Genomic DNA, 20,212 nt, shown 5'->3' with positions numbered 1-20,212 from the left:
ATTTCTCAAAAGGTTTTTTGGGGTAGATCACTGGAAGGCAACAAATAAACCTAACATTTTCATTTTATATATCCACGTAATTATGAGGACAAGTATATCATTAAAAGATTAAAAGGTGTTCATTAAAAGATTGAATTTCTCATTTCATCCACTGCATGGTAGCCACTTAGATATTGCCTAGCTGCAATAGTGAGGGTCACAACAGGAGATTTCACACAGAGTTGTAATAAAGAGCAGAATCCATAACTGTACTGCTTCATTATCAGCTTACAATTTTAACATTAGAAAAATGGCAAACAAAAATTAATTCCTCATGCAGGTTTTTTTTCCTATCAGTGCTGTGGCTCAAAGAATGCTATTGAATAGAGCAGCTGTTGCAGCCCTGCTGAACACATTATCTGCTGACAATGTTTCAACATGATTTTCTCCTGTTTGTTTTGCACAAAAGAAAAAAGGGCAGAGTATGGTCACTGGACAGCACTAAAAGAGCAATGCGGTGGAATGGTCAGTGCCTGAGTGTTGCAAGGCAGCCCTGCCTCACAGGTTACTCTTCTGGTGCTGCCAGGTGAATTACCCCAGCAGAAACCTTAGGAGCAGTAAGGTGAGTGCATTCATAGCTGGTAATAGCTTGATCCACTTTTGGCAGGCTCTGTAGCATAGTGATTTGGACCATGCATCACCAGTGCAATCCTGGTTGTGTCTATTCAGTCCCAGTAAAACAGGTCCCTGCGTAGCTGTGTTGCTGTGTTAGTCTGGAGCACAGAATTGCTAAATAATTTCATGAGGGTCAGACCTAAAACATTGCCGTGAAGAAAAGGTTCTTGGTAATTAGGAATGAATTTGGTTTGCATTCAAGTACTGTTGATATGTGGTAAGAACAATGTATAACAGACAAGGCAAATCTGATTTTACCCTCGGTAGTGGCACATGAATATGCAAACAGTGAAAATTAAGTGTTTCTTCCAGTTAGTTTTTCATAGTCTCTCTGAGGGTCTGAATGTGTTCAAATGTGGTAATCAAAAGGTCCACATAAAGAGCAAGGTGGTTGTCCAAGGCAGTAGGGTGAGTCTGACAGTCTTGACAAGGTAAGACATCTGAGACAGGAATTGCAAAATGCTTTTGGACAAAGAAGATAGAAAGGCACAGCTCCAAGCTGTGGAGTTGGACACACTTTGCACAGGGTGTGTACATGACAGTGGTCATGACAGATGGCTGCTGGAAATGGTAACGAGAGAAAGACCTAGAAATGACAGTCAGGGAGGCAAATGTGATCTACTTCCTTCTGCCTTACGCAGCCTTTCTATTTCTTCCAAGTATTGGGAGCTCACAAACATGACAAGGGAAAGAATTCCAGTTCTGTAACAAATTACACTGCTAACATAAAAAGGTTTTAGGTGAGAGAAAAGGAAAGGATTTAATTGCAGAGAGTGTAGGAAACTGCATCAATAGTAAAAGTGTTCTGACCTATTGCTCGCTGTGACGGTAAATGCATTTAGTTGTGAAATGTTCTCCTCCATTTGCCAATTAATTGCTGTATAAGACATTATCTGTTAATGTACAGTTCAGTGTTCATTCATTTATTAATGAAAATTGATCCATAACAAAAATGTATAATCCTTAATAACCTTACATTACAAATATTCTTTGGATACTGTACAATTTGACTATGAAAAATGGGTCAGTTTAAAGAAAATATAAGTGAAAGGTCATTGTCCCTCATCTGGTCTTGATAGAAGTTATTTTACTAGAAGAAATGTTTGTGCTCTCGGGCCAGAGGAGAATGCTGAGCATCCATGAGCAGGAATAATTTCACTGGCTTGCAAGAACCTGTAACCTCAGGATGGCAGAGCTAAATTATACCCCTGTTCCATTGGATTGGTGTGTTTCTCCAAGACGTCACCTACACATCTTTGTTTTACAGTTTCTACAGCAGCTAGAAGAAAATATCAGGAGTGGAAGTGCATTAGTAAATTTATCTAGGCAGGAATTTTCTACCACCATATTTCCTTATGGAATAAATCAAATCATCCAGAAGGAAAACTAATCAAATTCAGCAAAAGACTGAAACAGTTGGCATGCTCTTTATAATTGCTGTTCAGCAGAGATGTGTGGCCTAGAGGAGAGAGGTCTTCTGCTGGGTAGTCCCTCTTTTCCAGTGAGTAAATGATAATTTACAATGTTGTTTTTAAGTCTCAGCCAAATATGAGAAATCCTTGGGCTAAATTAGTGTTCTTATTTGCAGCCTGTGCAAGTACAACTTTGTACTGTATTGGCTTCTGAAATACCTTACAAAAATAAATGTAATACCATACAGGTTCTTTTAATAGAGCCATGTTCTTTCTGCCATAAGTGAGAGTCCACTTATCTTGGAATATGGCATTTTTGTTACTATTTAAATTAGATTTCTTGCACATTAATTAGCACATCTAGGGTATCAGCTGGTGAAATGTCTCTGGGAATTAGGCTAGCACTGAGAAAATCACCCAAGCAGGAAACAAATATGTTGAAGAGGGGTGGTCTGCAGGCTGCTGAGGGAAGCATGTTTCGTGCCTTCCCGCAACAGTAACTCTGTAGCACCTATTAACTGGGCTGTGGAAAAGTACAGTTAGCTTCTTTGGAGTTTAAACACAGTATCTTCTGCAGAGCTACCAATCTATGCAGCATATTTTGAAAGTGCACGTGGAATATAAAGCAGAACGTGAAGGGCTGGTTGGGGAGTTTTGTATTTGATTTCAAGAATAACAGTTATTTTCTTTAAAACAGGTCCATGATTACCTTAGAAGCAAGTTATGTTCCCTCTATGAAAACGACTGCATCTTTGACAAGTTTGAATGTGCATGGAATGGATCAGACAGGTAATCAATCCATCCTTCTGTCCTCATTTAGCAAAAGACCCCCCCCAATGATGGGGAGCAAACCAAAAGTAGTTACCCGTGGTTCTTTTCCACATCAGTGTACGGCATCACATGCCAGTGTTTGGGTTGATAGAAGATGTTTGGATGTTTGTGCAGTTGTGTCTCTGACTGCCTTAGACATGATGTATGCCTTAATAACCTTGGCTCATGCCTTGGGGGAAAAAACCCTTCAAATTATGTCCATTTTCACCCAAATCATAAATAGGCTGCAAAAGCTAGAAAGAATGATGCCAACTCACACAATCCCACCGACACACTAAGGAAACTTATGTGATCCTGTATTTGCACATGACCTGCCTCAGAAATTCAGTTCATTTACTGGAAATGGGTGTGAGGAAGGACTGCCACAGGCACCCTCTGATTCTCTGCAAACTGCTGCCAAATGGCACTTCTGATACCTCCCTCCATCAGAGCAGTCCCTTTCCTTATGCACTGACGGAGAGATCCTTGTTTTTATCTTGGACATAATATCTTGTTGAATGTTTTAATGAGACATACTGGCACAAGTCAGAGAGTGCAAGCAAGGATGGAGTGGGCTAATGCCATAATGCTGGCAAACAGTGGCAGTACTTTGTGGAGTAGGAATATTGGACAGGAATGGCTGAGCTCCCAAGAGGACTGGGTTAACAAAAATGGATAAAATCCAAGAGTATAATGCAAGGTAAGGATTTTAGTTAAAAAAAGAGCACAAACCTTCATCTTACCAGTTGGAAACAACTCCCAGGGACATTCATATGCTAGGTGACTGTGGAAGGGATTAGCAGCCTACAAAATGCATGTGAAAGCACAGGAGCCAATATTGAGTGACACAAAGTGACTCTTGGTTCAGCAGAGCTAGGAGCCAAGAGGCAGAAGTCTGGCACTGAGCCTGGAACTGCTCCTTCAGCTCAGCCTCTCATTTGGGAAAAACAGTCTGTCTCATTGTATTGAAGCAGGCCTGCCCACCCTGCAGTGGGCCTGGACTGTGAAACAGGCAGTCTGAGACATCTGTGAAAAAGGCAAATATGATCCTTGAGTGGGCAAGACTGGGCTATCCAGCAGAGAGAGAAGTAGTGGTGACATTATGTTGGGCTCTTATTCAAAGACCTTTGAACTGCATTTACACATTTCATGTCCCTCATCTTTAAGGTGGATGAACTAATCGAGCAGATAGACAGCTGCTCTGAAGAAGAGAGGCCAGGACTTTGGTTTTCATCAGCTTAGCAAAGGAGAAGCCAAGATTTTACTTGCTTATATTAAGTATACCAAAGAGATATATGTAGGGAGGAAGAAGATCTAGCTAAGGTAAATGTGAATGATAATGACACAACAGCAAATAGATGTTGAGTGTCAAAAGGTAGTTATAACCTGGAAATTAGAGGTAGTTCATACCTGTCTGAACAGTGACAAGCTGTCTTCCCATCCTGAGTGGCGGAGATACAAGAAACCCAGCTGTTCTGATGGTGGTGCTCAGGAAATCTGTGAAAGCAGTTATATGCAACATCGCTTAAAATTACAAGTGTCTGAACTTGGAAGTGCAGAACAAGTCCTGTGTTCCACAAATGCAGATCAAATATTATGCTGTACACTGGGTAAGGGGCACCTTTTCTTTGGACTACTTTGCTTTGCGCAGTTCCTCTACCTGCCCAATGTCTTTGCTAAGAAATGGAACTTTTACCTTGTATCATTCATTGTGCAAATGAAAATTCATATATATTCCATTATCTCTGTTGCCTGCACGCCAGAGTGATGTATTTTCTGACAAGGATTAACTCAGCATTGAGTATCCCCTGTGATACCAACTGCTGGCCGTTCAAAATTACATAGGTGGACCACACTCAGCAAAATACTTCCCAGATTGCTGTCATTGTAACTTGGGCACCAGCTGTTGTGGCTTTGGTATGGTCAAAGATTGGGAATGACTCACAGAAAGTTTAGGGGAAAATCCAAGTTTTGGGACTTTTCTCTGAAACTCCCAAACCCATACATGAATGGGTGTTTTAGCAGAGGGTTTTCTCAGTGTGGTTACTGCTTGAGTTTGGCACTATTAGAAATTCAAAATTTAAAGCATTTATTGGAAAACACAGTGCTGATTCCTGCCTAAGTCTGGCACAGAACAACAGTGCATTCAAATCATGTAGATATTGTGAAACTTTGAAAAAGATCCAGAACTTTTCAGGTATTTTCAAACAATTTTGCTTATCCTTGATGGGAATTCCTAGTGCATTGTGCAGGATGGGCAGCCACTTACTCCCAGGCCTAGAGTCTCTCTCCTCTGGCCAGATGAAGTGCTGCTGTCCTCATTAGTGTGGTAAGACTGCTCTCTGGGTAGTTGCCTGGTAATAATGGAATTCTTGTTCAATATCAGGGTTTAAAGTGAGCGTAATATTTTCATTCCTACTTGACAGATCAGAAAGATCAATGCAGGGAGTAATTATTAAGTGGGAACATTAGATTGTGAGGGCTTCATTTATTGTACTGCCCAGACACTGAGGCGTTATTAGTCATGCACAATTACCAAACCTGTCACTAAACACAATGGGCTACTCTTGACTGTAAAAAACTCTAGAGTAGAGGACCTGGAAACATTTGACAAAAGAAAAGAGCTCTCTTTAATTTAGTTGTTTCTTTTTAAGAGTCAAATGTATCAGAACTGATGCTCATCTTTTGATTCGCTCCTCTGAGCTCCTTGCTTATGAGTATGACAAGTATTGCTACACATTACTAGAATATCTTTTTATTGGTAGATCATAGTTTAAATAATATTTAGGTACCAGTACCCCTTAAAAACAGTTCATTTGAACAGTAAGGTCACTTAATTTGAGTCTTTCAGTATGCAGCTTTTTAAAAAGGACTATTACTAAAGGTAAAAATTGCATATTGACAGTTGTACTCAGAAGAGATGCTGCAGTACTTAGATTATTAATCCATCTACATAACAGTAATAACTGCAGTTCTAAACATACTATTTTTATCTTTTGCAAGACTTGAAAGCTATAACGACAATTTGTAGTGACAGGATTGTTCAGTTAAAAATGAAAGTGTGTTTATTATTTAGGTGAAAATACTTCTTATTAAGTTTTGTCATTACTAAGAAGTTAATCTAGGCTATCATAGAACCTGATGGTGAGGCTGTTCACAAAAATAATCAACATACGTGAGCTCTGATTAGAACGTGATTGATGCTCAGTTACTCCAATGAACAGGAACTAATACAATCAGACAGAGCTGATCTCATTTGCTGAAGGGCACATTAATCACTATGTACTTTGGCAACAACAGTGGTCAGGGGAGGGAGCCAAGCAGGGGCCTTATACTAATTCATCCAGATGAGCACGTATTATCTGTAGTTGAATATATTACACAAAAATGATGCTATCTTTATTGTATATACATCATTACATGACTAGGTAGAATAGGTGAGCTCTACTTACACAGCAATTTCATTTAGCTCTTCTGTTCACATCCCAAGTCAGGTATTTTAATAATAACCTGGAGGACACTGTTTCCTTCCCACTGTCAACAGCTTTCAGTTTTATCTTAAAAAATAAGCACTTCTGTAGCCTTTTGTAAGGTAAAGAAGCCAGAAAAAAAAAAAAAGAAAGGAAAAAAAGAACAAATTCTACATGATAGCAAGTGAATACCTTAGTTAACTATTTTTTTTTTTAAGATTTCAAATGAATGGATGTATAGGACCCCTGCCAGGGAGACTTCTAAATACTGCCATGATAAGTGATAAGCTGCAAGCAGATGAGTGAAGCCACATACAACTGTTCAGTCAGTCCTGTCCTACTGAACTGTCATTCATCCCCCTGAATATCCATCAGCCTTCACTCTAATTGGGCAGAACTGGCAGATCCCATTGGATGAGATGTTAAGAGTCTATTCCTGTCTGGCAGCACACTCCATGCTGGAGAGCTAGAAGACATCATTTTGTTCTCAAAGCTTGGCATGTCAAATACTAGCTTGGAAGTACTTGGGGATCCCGTGTTCTTCCTCCCAGTCTTATACCAGCCAGCTGTACCAGGATGCCACAACCCTGAATTCTGTGTCTCAAGTTTTTCCAGCAGCCTTTTCCCCAGGAAGTTTAAATAAATTCCTTCTTTGTGATGGGGAGTCAGTCAGACTTTACACAGCCCAGCATACAGGAAAATTTCCCGGTATTTCAGGAGGTCCTCATTGCTTGCAACAGTACTTCTTCCTTTCCCTTTGTTATAATTAATCTTTTTTTTTATTCCTATGAAAAATGTTGTTTAGGAGTTTTTCTGGAACTGACCCTTTTTTTTATTGGATCAGCTTGTCATGAAACCTGATCTGGTGGACCTTACGTGTTAATCCTAGGAGGCTGCAGATGTCCTCTTCTGCACTGGTACACATGGCAGTGAAATACTGAAAATTTAGGGGCTCAAAATATAATTGGGAGACAGTTTCAGCTCAAAGAAAAGCTCTCTTTTCATGCTGGGTGCCTTGAGGGACATCTTTGATGAGATTTGCAAATGTGGGGGCAGGCTCTGGTGGGAGCTGCTCTCTGAGTCTCCTCCCCTCACACCTTCGAAGTCCAAGCCCTGCCTCTCTTGCCCCAGGGAATGATGTTCTGCTGCCACTTCTGTGCTGAGGGGCAGGGCAGCTGGGCTGGTTTGGTTTCTCTATCACCCTTAAGCCTGGTGTGTTCGGGTCCTTGAAGCCCTGCCGAGCCCTGCTCTTAGTCCTGTCACACCATCCCATGGCTTCCATGGTCTCATCAGCAGCAGTGAAGGAGGGGAACTATGATACGAGCTGAATTTCTCCAGACAGTAGAAATCTGCAGGTGAGTAAAAGCTTCTATGCATCTAGGAAGACTAATCTGGGCCAGAGCTAGCCCAAAAATTATCAGAGTTTAAAAAAAAAAAAACAAAACAACAAACTAAACAAGAAAAACAACATAAAACAGTGTGGAGCAAGTATTGGTTTGGTTTTTAAGCCAGCCTTAAAAACCTTAATTCCAGCTGATATCCCCAAATATTCAGGGCAGTCCCTGACATCCAGGAATGCAGCTGAATGGAGCAATTTTGATAAAGGCTGTTGTGTGCAGGGAAGGCTGCAACATGGATAACATTTAAGAGATTGACTTGAAGTATGGGAATAACAGATCTGAGAAATACAGAGATATGCCAATTCTTAGTGACTGACATGTTTGATGAAATGTCATTGCCTAAAAATTGTTGTGGAATATCTCATTGCTGGTTAGTAAAATGGTGAAAATCCTATTCAGATGCCTTTGAGGTTGGTGAAGTAGAGAATTTGATGACCACCCAAGAGAAGCAGAACTTTTTAGAGGGGAAAACCCCATGCTGAAGCATTTCATTTAACAGAGTCACTACCAAAACCAAAATATTGAGACTCAGATGTTTAAAAGTATTAGGATAATTAAAGATGCCAAAGCCATCAGTAGTTGAGAGGTTGCTTCTGTAGACCCTAAAACTCCGGCCCTAAATTAAACATCAGTGGTACAATACTGGTGTCATATTTAATAAAATCATTATCCATAGGTAAACATCTGCTCCTTTTGAGTATTACTGTTACAATGCAAGCAGGAGTAACTTTCTTCTCTCAAATCCTCTATTTCAGACAATTTTACAGATTGAAAATTTACTTTTAGGAAAAACAACCCTACCTGAATTATTGCTGGCTACCAGATCAACATGGCACAGTGTAAAGGAGCCTCAGCTGAATGGGAGATGTACAGTTAATGTTCTGCTGATTTGGAAACCACGTCTCCTGCCTAAATGAGCTTTGGTTCTTAGGGATTTGCTGTTTCCCCAGCCTTCAGCCCAAAGAAGGCAGGGGGGGTGGGGGGGGATGCAAGCTAAAACACCTGGACAGCCAAGCAAGTTGTCTGCAAGACTGGAGGGCTGGGGGAGATCACCAAGAAAGGGTGAGCAGTGAGACTTACAGGAGTAAAACAAAGACATGAGAGGGGTGGGAAAAGGAAGAGAGAAGTAGATAAGGTGGGGGTTTTTTTTAATTGTAGAGCAGGATAGATGGAAATGAAAAAAGAGGAGTGGAGAGGAAGAGAAGGGGAAAGGGAAACCTATCTGGAAAGCGTGGTAAAGGCCAGAGTCAGAATTGGAGGGGAAGAAAGGGAAAAAGAGAACAGAATGGTAACTAGGGAGGGAATGAAAAGTCAATCAAAGTAGGGATTGGTCTGCACTGGAGTTTTCCCTTTCCCCTTTTACCTTCTGTAATAATACATTTGGCATTGTTGTTACAGAAGAAGGAGGGGTAAGACTGGGTCACTGCGACCCTGCATGAGGACTGAAGTTTGGCAGTGAGATGCCTCAGATCACATCATTGATAAGCAAGCATGCCCAGTGTCAGTGCAGGCAGGAGGAAATTCTGGGTTGTCACTCCAAACACACATACCTGAAGAATTGCCCGGACCTTGCTTGGAGCAGCTTGAACAGAGGTAGCAGAGAATACTCCGGGTGCTGTGCAGAGCAGCCCCGCTTGGAGAGGAAAATGTGTTCCCTGCCTGGGGCAGCGCAGGAGGGTTAATGAGGGACTGTGCAAATGCAGGGGCCTGCAGGTATGGGGTGTTGTCTCTCCTTCCAGAGCACTGGCTGGGCTGAAGAGGGTGAAATGTAGTAGTGGTAGTCATGCTGCAGCCATTGGGTTTTTTCCCTGCTTTTTTGTTTGGTTGGTTTGGCAGGGTGGGGTGTGGTGTTGTTTGGGGATTTTTGTGATCATGCTGCCTGTAGCTGTGGTGGTTTGAGCTGATGCAGTCAGGCTGAAGCTTTGCTCCAGCCTGAGCTATCAGTACACTGCTCCTCGGGGTGCACTGGAGCGTGTTCTGCGTCCTAAATACCGCTGCATGACAGAAATGATGGTACCTCTGACCTTGTGTAGCACAACTTGTAAACCTGCCTTCTAAAGAAAATTCAAGGTGGTTAGACACAGCTTTCCTGGGCTGCTGCCTTACACACCTATGAAGTAGTGTGGGCTGTTTTGGATGAAGGGCTTTGGTTTCTTGAAACAGCCTCTCTTGCAAGGGTTTTGTGCAAGCCCTTATCATAACACTGCTGTGCAGAGCAGTGTCTGGGAATACAGAACAGACTCCTCCTATATTGAGCTGTAATTTATATTCTACTATTTATAAAAAAAAAATCTCCTTATCGCATGGACTCCACTATTGCACATTGTATTTTCCTGAACAGAAAAAAATTGCAGGATTACATCTAGTTTCTACTCTCTTTTATTACTTTAAGCAGCAGGTAAGGTTATAATCCATCTGTGTTTGTGACCTTGAACAAGAATGGGCACTTTCTCATTTACATAATGCTGGTTTTTACTGAGCCATTAAACTGCAGAAAAATAGGGCCAGCATGAAAAGTAGTCATCCACATATGTTAAAAAAAAAACTGCAGTAAATCCAACTGAAGAAAGACTTAAAAATATGCAAGAGTTCAAGAAATTAAAAAGCAAATGGACTGTAAAGGCAGTTTTACTGCAAGCAAAATCTTCTAAAATAAGATCCTTAACAAACACCTCTCTCTGCATTTGGTGCACTGGTACTCTGCCAGCGTGAAAACTGCTTCCTTGAGAGTTCCTACCTCCATCAGGGGGGATGCCCCTCTTTCCCCTGGGAGCCACAGCTCTGCAGCCCATGGCACAGAGGTGCCCCTGCACTATGAACCTGTTTCAAAATTTTGCCTGGGAGAAAATATGCAGCTGGACTGTTTGCATCACAAATTGTGTATGTTAGTGCTGAGATATGAAATAACCTCAACTTTTTCATGTTGCAAATAACCATTACAGAAGGAGCTGTAATGACAAGACATGGTGATTTGGAAGGAATGAAACATTTGATTTACTGCTGTTGATTCAATTTCTGAAATGGGCACTAATCTTGATCAATAGGCTTTCTGCAGCTTCTGGGATACATTTTATCAAGCTGTCACACTGACTCCTATTTTTTAACTTGTGAGGTTGTTAACTTGTGCCTTGCTAGGCAGGATTGCGCCAGGCCTTTGTGGGTGCGGAGTGAAAGGGAAACCTCTCCGCAGGCAACCAGGGGCGGGTCCTACTGCTGGAGAGCAGCAAGGAGCTCCCTGCCAGGGCTGGATGGGGCTGCGTGTGGACAAGTGCCCCTGTGCATCCCCCCAGCAGCGAGCTTCCTGCAGGTCTCCAGGAAGCAGCCCCTCTCCGTGAGATGAAGGCTGTAGGTGAGCTCTCGCCCAGGGCAGTGCGCGCTGGGTCTCTGTGCCGCGCCGTCTGGTTCGCAGCAGTTCCCTTTGGCACTTGAGGAGCTGTGCAGAGCTCAGTGTGGTACCAGCTGCCATCCGACTGTAGTCAGCAGACATGGAAGCAGGGTGGATCTGGGTGATTGATTCCCAGTGTACAAACCCAGCTCACCCACTCCAGTTACCCTGCAGCAGCTCTAGAGCCTGCGCTGCTCTCAGTCCCCAGCTGTAGCCGCTGCAGTGAGGGGCACAGCTCACATTTGTGCTTTCCCCGTGTATCATTCATTTGTATTACAGTCGCTCCTAATGGCCCCAAATGAGATCAAGACAGCGCTGGCTGGAGGCTGTGCACACACTGTAAGGCACTCCTGAATCCAGGAGCTTCTAATCTAATCAGCTAGTGAGTGTCTGTATGGTGGAGCGTATGGCTTATGCCTGTGAGTTCTCCCATATTCTCCCATATGCTCCATGTTTCCGTGGCCAGTCTGCTGCTCAACACAATTTCCTCCCCCCTAACAGTAAAGTGTGAAAGCAGCTGTCATTTGAGATGGAGGTTTGTTTATTAATGCCACACACGTCAAATTCTTTTGGGCTCTATTAGAAAGGCAAATAGTTCCTGATTGCCTGAGTCTTAAAACTGTACAGCTTTTTCTGTGGAGACCTGACCATTTGGGGTGGATTCCCTCTTACAGAATGGAAATTCAGAACAAAACCATCCTGGGGCTGAGATAGGAGAGTAGAGAATGGCCCTAGTTTCACATATGGAAAAAGTTCACAGAGGATGAGCTTTCAAACAAGGCTCTGAAATCCATGATTATGCTAATCCAATAACCTGAGGGCCATGGATGAAATCCTGAATTCATTAAAGTTAGTGACAAAATATCCTCCCCTAGGGACTAGGGGAATGAAGCAACTGACAATCCATTATTTCAAACTGCAAGCTGATTAATGAGGTAATTTTTATACAGATCGAGGTATGTTTTCTGTCCCCTTCTCCCAGACCCAGAAATATATCCTGACTTGATGTTTCATTCAAACTTTATATAAGAGATGCCAGAATCCTGACACCAGTGTGTTTATTTCTAAGAAGCATTGTAGATACAAATTTTAGTGATGTCTGGACTTGCAAGGTCTGTGGCTTCAGCAAGGGAAAGAGTTTAATCTGGAAAGAATTTACATGTGCAAACTCAATGTGATTTTTCAGAACCTTTCAAAACACCCTTCTTCAAAATATTCTTTAAAATATATAATTATTTACTAAACCTTACTGTTGTATCAAAAGATTTGAAATACGTAGGAAATTTTTTAGACTATTTCTGGAATCATGGTAAAACTCAGCTGTTATTAAAGGTAAAGCTCCAGAGAAAGGGAAAAAGCCTGAAATATATGATCCTTAAGCACTCATAAAAAGCTGGAGGGTAATTAAAAATGACTTATTAAAACATGTTGCTTGTATTATCTTATGATGTGATTATCATGATGTCAAGGAGTGGTCATTATTGGGGGTAACTGTAATTTTCATTGAATAATATGGAAGGGGAAGGCATTGGTAGAAGAAAACCATTAATTCTGGGGAGTACTGGGAAAACCCCTGGTTTTTTCTTATTCTTTCCTGTCTGAAACCCTAAGGTTAAACTCAGCTGTCCTGATCCAGCCATGTTGGTAGACTTTGCACAAGCTGCTGTTTAACTGCCTTTGTTGTCGCTCTCTGTCTGTCTCTCTGCAGTGTGATAATGACAGGTGCGTATAACAACTTTTTTCGAATGTTTGACCGCAACACCAAGCGGGATGTTACCTTGGAGGCTTCCCGGGAGAGCAGTAAACCACGAGCCATTCTTAAGCCCCGGAGGGTCTGCGTTGGAGGCAAACGGAGGAAAGATGACATCAGTGTTGACAGTTTGGACTTTACTAAGAAGATCTTGCACACAGCATGGCACCCAACCGAGAACATCATTGCTATAGCAGCGACAAACAATCTGTACATATTTCAGGATAAAGTGAACTCAGAAATGCACTAGATTTATCAATATCCCTCTATATTTACAAACCAGCCTCTTGAGAGTTGTAGAAGGATGTGATCTTCACAAAAATTGTGGCTTCTGTCGTGGGATTTGTAGGTTGCATCCTTTCATCCCTCAGCCTGTATCGTTATTGGTGGCAAGCCAATTATTTTCCATCACTGCAACTGTATGAGTAAAAGGCACGACTGCAAATCCAGTACTGTGGTCTGTATTGGTTCCTTTAAATAAACAGGGGTATTGATTCAGTTTGGGAGTGTTCCTGAGGAGGGCTGAGGCTCCTCAACTCCTGTCCATCCTTTTGAGGGTCTTAGTGGTTTGCAGGACTGTGGTTTTCTGGTGCCCTTCCTGCTTTTGCAGTCCACAGCATTTACCATACTGTTAGAGCTCTTTGCCTCAAACTCTTGATTGTTTTTTTTTCTCCAGTGCTGTTTTCCTGTCTTTCAATTAAGCCGAGCCTCTTTAAAAGAATGAATAGCCACATCCCTTTAGAGCACGTGGCACATTGGAGGGACCTCATGAGAGTTAGAGCTAGAAGCAGAATCCCTGCTGGTGAAAACCTGCTCCATCTCACCCATCCCATTCCCTTCTTTACAGTACTCTCTTATTTATTTATTTATTTATCACATTACTTTGTGCTTCACCTTCCCAAGTGAGTAAGTGACAAACTGGTATAGTTACTCAGCCAGCTTATTTCGACTTTATTCTCCATGGTTCTCTTTTCTCTGTTTAAAACAATAAGTAGTATCTTCAGTGTGTAAGGACTATTAAAAAACTTGGCATTGCCACTCTGGAGGGCCTGGCTGGTCAGACACAGCCTGGCAATTCACAAAGAAACCCCTGCTACCGTTTGGGTTGGAGTTCTGGAACCTTGGCTAGAAGTGCTGTCCTTGAAGGCAATGACCAGCTTGAGTGGGAACAGAGTTACATCACTGCTAGACACTTGATAAAGTCCCTTGTTTGTTGTTTGCAGAATGGTTATGTTAATCCTGGCCTTTGGGGAATACAGGCAATGCCTGGTATCTGTAACTGTGAAAAGAATGGGACTGTGAGAGGCAGGACCGCTCAGTGAATTTTAACGCTTTTAAATGAGGCCACTTCTGGAGACAAAGTTAGTCCCGGAGAAACATGAAAAATCCAAACCAAACAAAACCTTCCTCCAAAGAAATGCTCTTAGATCTATCTCTATTCTGTTATGGTTAGTGATATAAATGGAAAAGGAAAGTACACACAAAGTAGGGCATGCAGGAATGGTATGGGAACGGTGCAGTGGGCAGGAAGTCCTCTTAATCCAGGAAAGGAAAGTTCTGCTGCACCCTTAATAGCTCTGGCAGAAAACTTAATATCCCAAAGGATTTCTACTCTAACCATGAATAAAAGAGCACAACTCACATGGCCTGTTAATCTGCCCATATTAAAACTCCTCAGAAAAAAAAATCTTTAAGCCATTATGCACTGATTTCTTGGTAAGTGGAGAATGTACTGCTGAAGGGATCTGCATGCTTTTGTATTTTGGTTTGGGGGAAGGGTGGGTGAAAATCTGCTTACAAGAAATTAAAAAACAAAGTCTACAGCTTTTATATGACATTTCATTCAATACCACACCTGAAATCTGTCTGTTTGAAGTTTTCTAGATCAATGCTGTATATTTTGTGTGTAGAAGCACAAACGCATGTGCACCAGTTTCCAGCCACACTAAACACATACGGTATGAAATGTGTGGGGTGATTTTAAAGGGAACAAAGAATGTTTGTTTATAAAATACTGTGTGCTGTAGCAGGCATGGACAGTATATGTACATATTTATTCTAATGAAATTTAACAAAATTGCCTTTTCCTTTTTTTTTTTCCCCTTGTAAAAAGGTTTGAGTGTGGTAAATTGTATAGAAAACTTGTTAATGCCAAACTACTGCTTCAAGGGTGTCATACAATTTCTTTGAATTTTGGCCCCCTCCATTAATCTTTGCAGCTCAAAAAGAAAAAAAAATGCTATCAGCTTATATTGGCATTTAAAGCTAGAGGTACTGTAAAACATATATTTAGCTTTTAACATTCTCAAGTAAGATTCTGTAGATAACTTATTATAAAGCAGATCTTAATGCAACCATTTTTCGTTTTTAATTTGAAGTACCTTACTCTGTTACAGCTTTGGGTACCAAAAATAACATGTTAAAATTAAATAAACGAATATATCTTTGGAGCTTTATAAAACTAATTAAATACCCAACCAAAATACCATGAAGTGATTATAAAGGAAATAAATAGAAACCTTTCAAAGACCAGTATTCCGTTCCTGTCTTTAACATCATAGTAACAGATCGGTTTCCTGGTTTCTTGAATGTATGGAAAGTTAACATCGTCATTGTGAACGTTTCCAACTTTCTTTCTCTTTTTAGTTTGAGCTTTCAGTGGTGTAGAGTAAGTGATGGTAAAGTTGGTAAATCTGATTGTTTTGAAAGCTGTTGTTCATGGCTGCATTTTTTGTGTTGCACAAATTAGCTAACTGTTGTTGAATAAAAATATAAATATGTTAATACCAGCTTTTTCAATAAAACTACAACCAAAACAAGGCATAAATAGATGACTTCAAGGCACCGCTTATTTTTAAGCTAGGCAAGAAAGAGCTGTTTTAGCTCCTTTTACGGAGGAGGAAGAGTCACAGGGATCAGACTTGGAGGGCAAGCTACTGTGGGAACTTCAAGTGTTGTGGCAGGTGGAGGAGGGAACACCATGCCATGAGTGGGATTAGGGTGTTGCATGATGAAGTGTGGGCAGCTGTAGCAGAGCTGGAGACATGCTTTAGTTTCAGTCCCGGGACCAGCTTTTTCTTCTGCTCATAGCCCAAGCTGGTCTTTAGGAGGCTTGAGTCTCAGTCTCCTACAGGTGGAATCAGAGATATGCAGTGTGAATTGACACACAAAGTCACAGGTAAAAAAAATGGCATTGGTGTTGTCACCGAAACTGCAGGAAAAACAAAAACCCTCCAACAACATTTTTGGTGTTAGAGAATCAAGGCGTTACTTTATTTCTGGCCAGGATGTTGTTCTGGCCAGGATGTACAACAGAAATAATTTCATCCACACATAGCCCGGGTGTGCAGAGAAGATCATTCCATGACACATGAATTTTACCAGATTTTTCACAAACTTTATACAGTCAAAACCCATAGAGATTCACTGGTTCAATGTTCATTGGTTCCAGGTTATGTATTTACTAGTATTTGGTTTCCTACTGGATCTGGATTTCTTGGCCTCTGATGTTAATTAGGTCCTCGATCCCTGATTTCCTTATCAGTCTTTTCCGGACCAGGTGTCTCCAACCATGCCAGGGGCCAGTGTCTGGCGTAGGTGTTCCTTGATGTTTGCTGATGGCCGCTGATGTTCTGCTGATGGTCGTTATCACTTTGGGTATCTTTTGGGCTACTTCCAGTCTGTTGAGATATTAAGCTCATCAGGCCTTCGCCTGGTGGAACAATGCCCTGGAAATTTCGCTGGGGGCAAAGGCAAACACAGGTTGGACTCGATGATATCAAAAGTCTTTTCCAACCTAGTTCATTCTGTGATTCTGTGAAAACTGGCTAAAGTTATAAAATAAGTTGTAAACTTGGTATATTTTCCAACAGTGTCATCACTGGCCAGGTTTGAGACCTTCCAACTGTGGGAGCACACCAGGGATTGTGGCCAGGCCTGGCCTCCCAAATGAGACAAATACTGGCCCAGGTGACAAACCAGAGGGCTACCAGCAGAGCAGCATCCTGCTTTCTCCCACCATACTCTATCTCTACCACAGGGGAAAATAAAATATAGTTATAATACAGAAATAAATAACCAAAAAATTGCTGGCTTGGCACACACACTTAAGGTAGGAAACCATTCTCTTTCCAGTCCGAGCTGATGCCTGACTCTCCGTGGTGATCATGATGCTTGCCCCAGGTCTGGGGCAGCTCTCTGGAATCTCAGTCCCAGGCAGATGATCCAGCTTGTGCCCAGGGTGAGAGGCCTCCTGCCATCCCTACACATGAGTTACACACTGAGAGGCTGAGGCCTTTTTCTGGGTGCAGTCCAGAATAAATTTGCCTCAGCTGTTACACAAGGCAGAATGTGGCTTTGCACAGTTCCCCCAGAGCTTACATGCTAATTTTTTTCACCCCTTTTTGGGAAGACACAGTCAATCCCACTCATTTAGATGGACAAATATGACTAGGCACTGAAGAGAGAAATCTCAGCTGAAAATCAACACATCAAGCAATACACTATTTACCTTTCCAGTTTTCCTTTTCATCCCCCAATACCCAGAAGGAGCAGAAGCCAGATGGCTCACTTGCATGCTTTTGAAATTTTCACACGCATACTTAGTAGCTAAATACGGCAATTTAACCCTTTGTGGCTTGGAGGAGATACTGGTGTGACCCACCTGGTTCTGCTGTTTGCTGCCAGCAAGTCGTCCTGCTTTAAACATTTGGAGCCTTTGGCTGGAACCTTTGGTTGCCCCTGATGGGAGGGCAAGTAGAAGGATCGTTTGTATCAAATTTTGAGTAATGTTATTATCAATTTGCTCCCACTCCCAATAGGAATTATTTTCCATTTGCAGTCTTGTCAGCAAATTGCATTGAGTCTAAACGTAGAGTATGAAGTCACCTTGCTCATGTGGCAGAAACAGGATTACTGGAATAGGCCTAATTTTATAGGGACAGGGTATGTTTCTTAGTCTCTGTGAAGCCATTAAATGGTCTGGATATTCTGTACAGGCCAGCTCTGGAAAGGTGTGCTCTCAGAGTGCACCATGAAAAAGCATTTCTTAGCAGTGAAATTTTATTTTCCTTCTCACTCAAGTTGGATGAGGATCAAACTTTTACACGTGAAAGTGAACACAACTCTTCAGGCAGTTGTAGATCATAAATCTGGCCCATGGTACAAAGCATTTTTCGTGGAGCACTGGCTGAGTAAACTCCTCAGTTCCCTCAGCTCTGAAAGCTGCCATGAGTATGGATCAGCCAGGCAGGGTACAGCTAATTACTTGTCTTGCCATTTGCCAGTTGAGGCAGTCAATGAGTAGGACAAGATCCTTAAACCAACAATTCCATTGAACAGTTATTTCAAGTGTCATGACAACACTAGACATTCTTTTTGTAATATGGCTGTTCAAACAAATAAACCCTACAGCAGTGACTTGATCGAAGTATGCAGGGAGTGTTCTGGACAGCTACTCCTTGTTTTAAAATTAGTACTAATCATACTACTAACGTGCATGTCCTGTGCAATGGCCCGATCCAAGCAGATCAGCTTTAAATACAGGACCAAATTCCTCAGCTGGCAATAGGCATGTGAATATGGCAATATGGCTGTGCTGCAAGGAGAAGAGTACTTAGAGAACTCCAGAAACCCCATCATCACCTTCTTTGACTTCATCATCATATCATCATTTCTCAAACAGGAGAAAAGTAAATGAGGTTGGGATTTGGGTGTCAGATTGGGAGAAAAGAGGTTGATATTCCTCCATTCTATACCTGTAATATAAATGCTGCCCAAGCAAGACAGCAGTGACAGCCCACTGTCGATACCTTGTGCCAACACCTCAGCTCTGGCAGGTTCTTGGTTTCATTTCCCTTTGGTGAGGCTTGAACACCCTCAGCAGCTCTGCAAGGTGCTCTGGACCAGGCTCCTCCTCACCTTAGTGGGAAGGTGCAGAAAGCAGCAGAGGTTTCCCACAGATAGGAGAGATCCTATCATTGTGCTCTATTTGCAATACAGGAGGTGATGCTCACAGTAAATTTATGCACATCTTGGACTGCCTTGTGGCAGTGGGGAGGAGAACACTGCTGGTTCAATTATCATCATCTTACATCTCTTCTAACACCTTTCCAGGATGAACAGCTGCACTCTCTGTTTCTCACAGCTATTGATCTGCAAACTCAGAGAGATGTTGCTGCACCAATTGTGCTCTGTCAACGTGTTCAAAATATTCTCTGCAACCCTCTCAGGTAAAGACTTACTTTAGCATGAAATGAGAGATAAGCTGCACTATTTTATACCACCTTCCTCCACATATTTTGTAAGGATTCCTTTAAAAATACTTGACTATTTTGAGCTGCTATTGTAATATTGCTAATGAATTTTGAGGAGTCTAGTGCTACTTTTAAATCTGTATCTCCTAACCACTTTCTAGAACTGCAAGGAATCTCTCCCTGCATAACTTATCCCCAAGGTCTTGTCAAACCTGTCCCAAAACCAGACTCCTGAGAGCCACTATTCATTATCAAAGAGCAGAGAAGATGATTCTTGCTTAAGAAGGACAATTGAAGCCTGAGGCTATCTAAAGAAGGGGACAGAAAGATTTCCCTTGCTTCCTCTACAGAGTCAGTCCCCAGTCTTATCACACACCCTCCTAGCCTGTTGTGCTGCCTGTTCTCCCTGTGCTTTTCCTTCTACCACATCCTATGACTCCTCATGTTTCCCCCCTTCAGCCTCCTCCTTCAGCCACATACAGTGGCCAGAAGTCAGTAAAACCCACCAGTTATTCCCATCACTGGACCAAACCCAGCCCCCTCAGGCGGGAGCAGTTTCTCACCGGCACAAGGGTGAGTGCCCTGTTGGCTCCCCCTCTCCTGGGCTGTCAGAGGGGAAAGCCCCGTTTGCCAAAGTGCATATTTCAAGTGGAAGATCTACAGAATTGGAGAGGTTGTATCTTAGCAACCACCAATGCATTAAGAAAGCAGTTTAACCGTTTAAACCTTAAATTATAAAACCCACCACAAAGACGTGGCTGTTGTGCATGAGACACAGCAATTCCCCGAGGGACACAACTGCCCTGTGCACATCCACCTGCCAAAGGCACCTGGGTGAAGCTTCTCCCTTCCCTGCACAAATAAGAGAGTGCTGTCATGGCCCACACCCACATCCTTTGCTCTCCTGCAGGAAGAGAGTGGAAAAAAGGCATCTTTTTGCAGCGAAACACTGAGGTTTTGTGTATTGATCTTGCGGCCATAGGACCAAAGCAAGATCTTCAAGACTTTGCAAGGGGAAATAAAGGAGTCCCATAATGAAAACTCAGAGTGAAGTAGCCACAGGGGTGTGATCACTTC

At 42.1% G+C, this 20,212-nt stretch overlaps 1 protein-coding gene across 8 annotated transcripts in view; it reads left to right on the top strand.

Moving 5' to 3' along the window:
• PPP2R2C (protein phosphatase 2 regulatory subunit Bgamma) overlaps positions 1-15,708 on the top strand; it is a 202,551-nt gene extending 186,843 nt beyond the window's left edge. For 6 of the 8 annotated variants that reach the window (XM_039550576.1, XM_010401937.2, XM_010401941.2 and 3 more), the window contains 2 exons: positions 2,764-2,855; positions 12,840-13,131. In XM_039550576.1, the coding sequence (XP_039406510.1) occupies positions 2,764-2,855; positions 12,840-13,131 (384 nt within the window). Of the gene's footprint in view, positions 1-2,763; positions 2,856-12,839 lie in introns of all 8 variants that reach the window. The other 2 variants (XM_019287161.2, XM_010401936.3) reach the window with 2 other exon arrangements.
• The last annotated feature ends 4,504 nt before the right edge of the window (positions 15,709-20,212 follow it).

Source organism: Corvus cornix, chromosome 4 (assembly GCF_000738735.6).
Source record: "Corvus cornix cornix isolate S_Up_H32 chromosome 4, ASM73873v5, whole genome shotgun sequence".
Lineage (NCBI taxonomy): Eukaryota > Metazoa > Chordata > Aves > Passeriformes > Corvidae > Corvus > Corvus cornix.
This window is presented reverse-complemented; position numbering and strand designations above follow the sequence as displayed.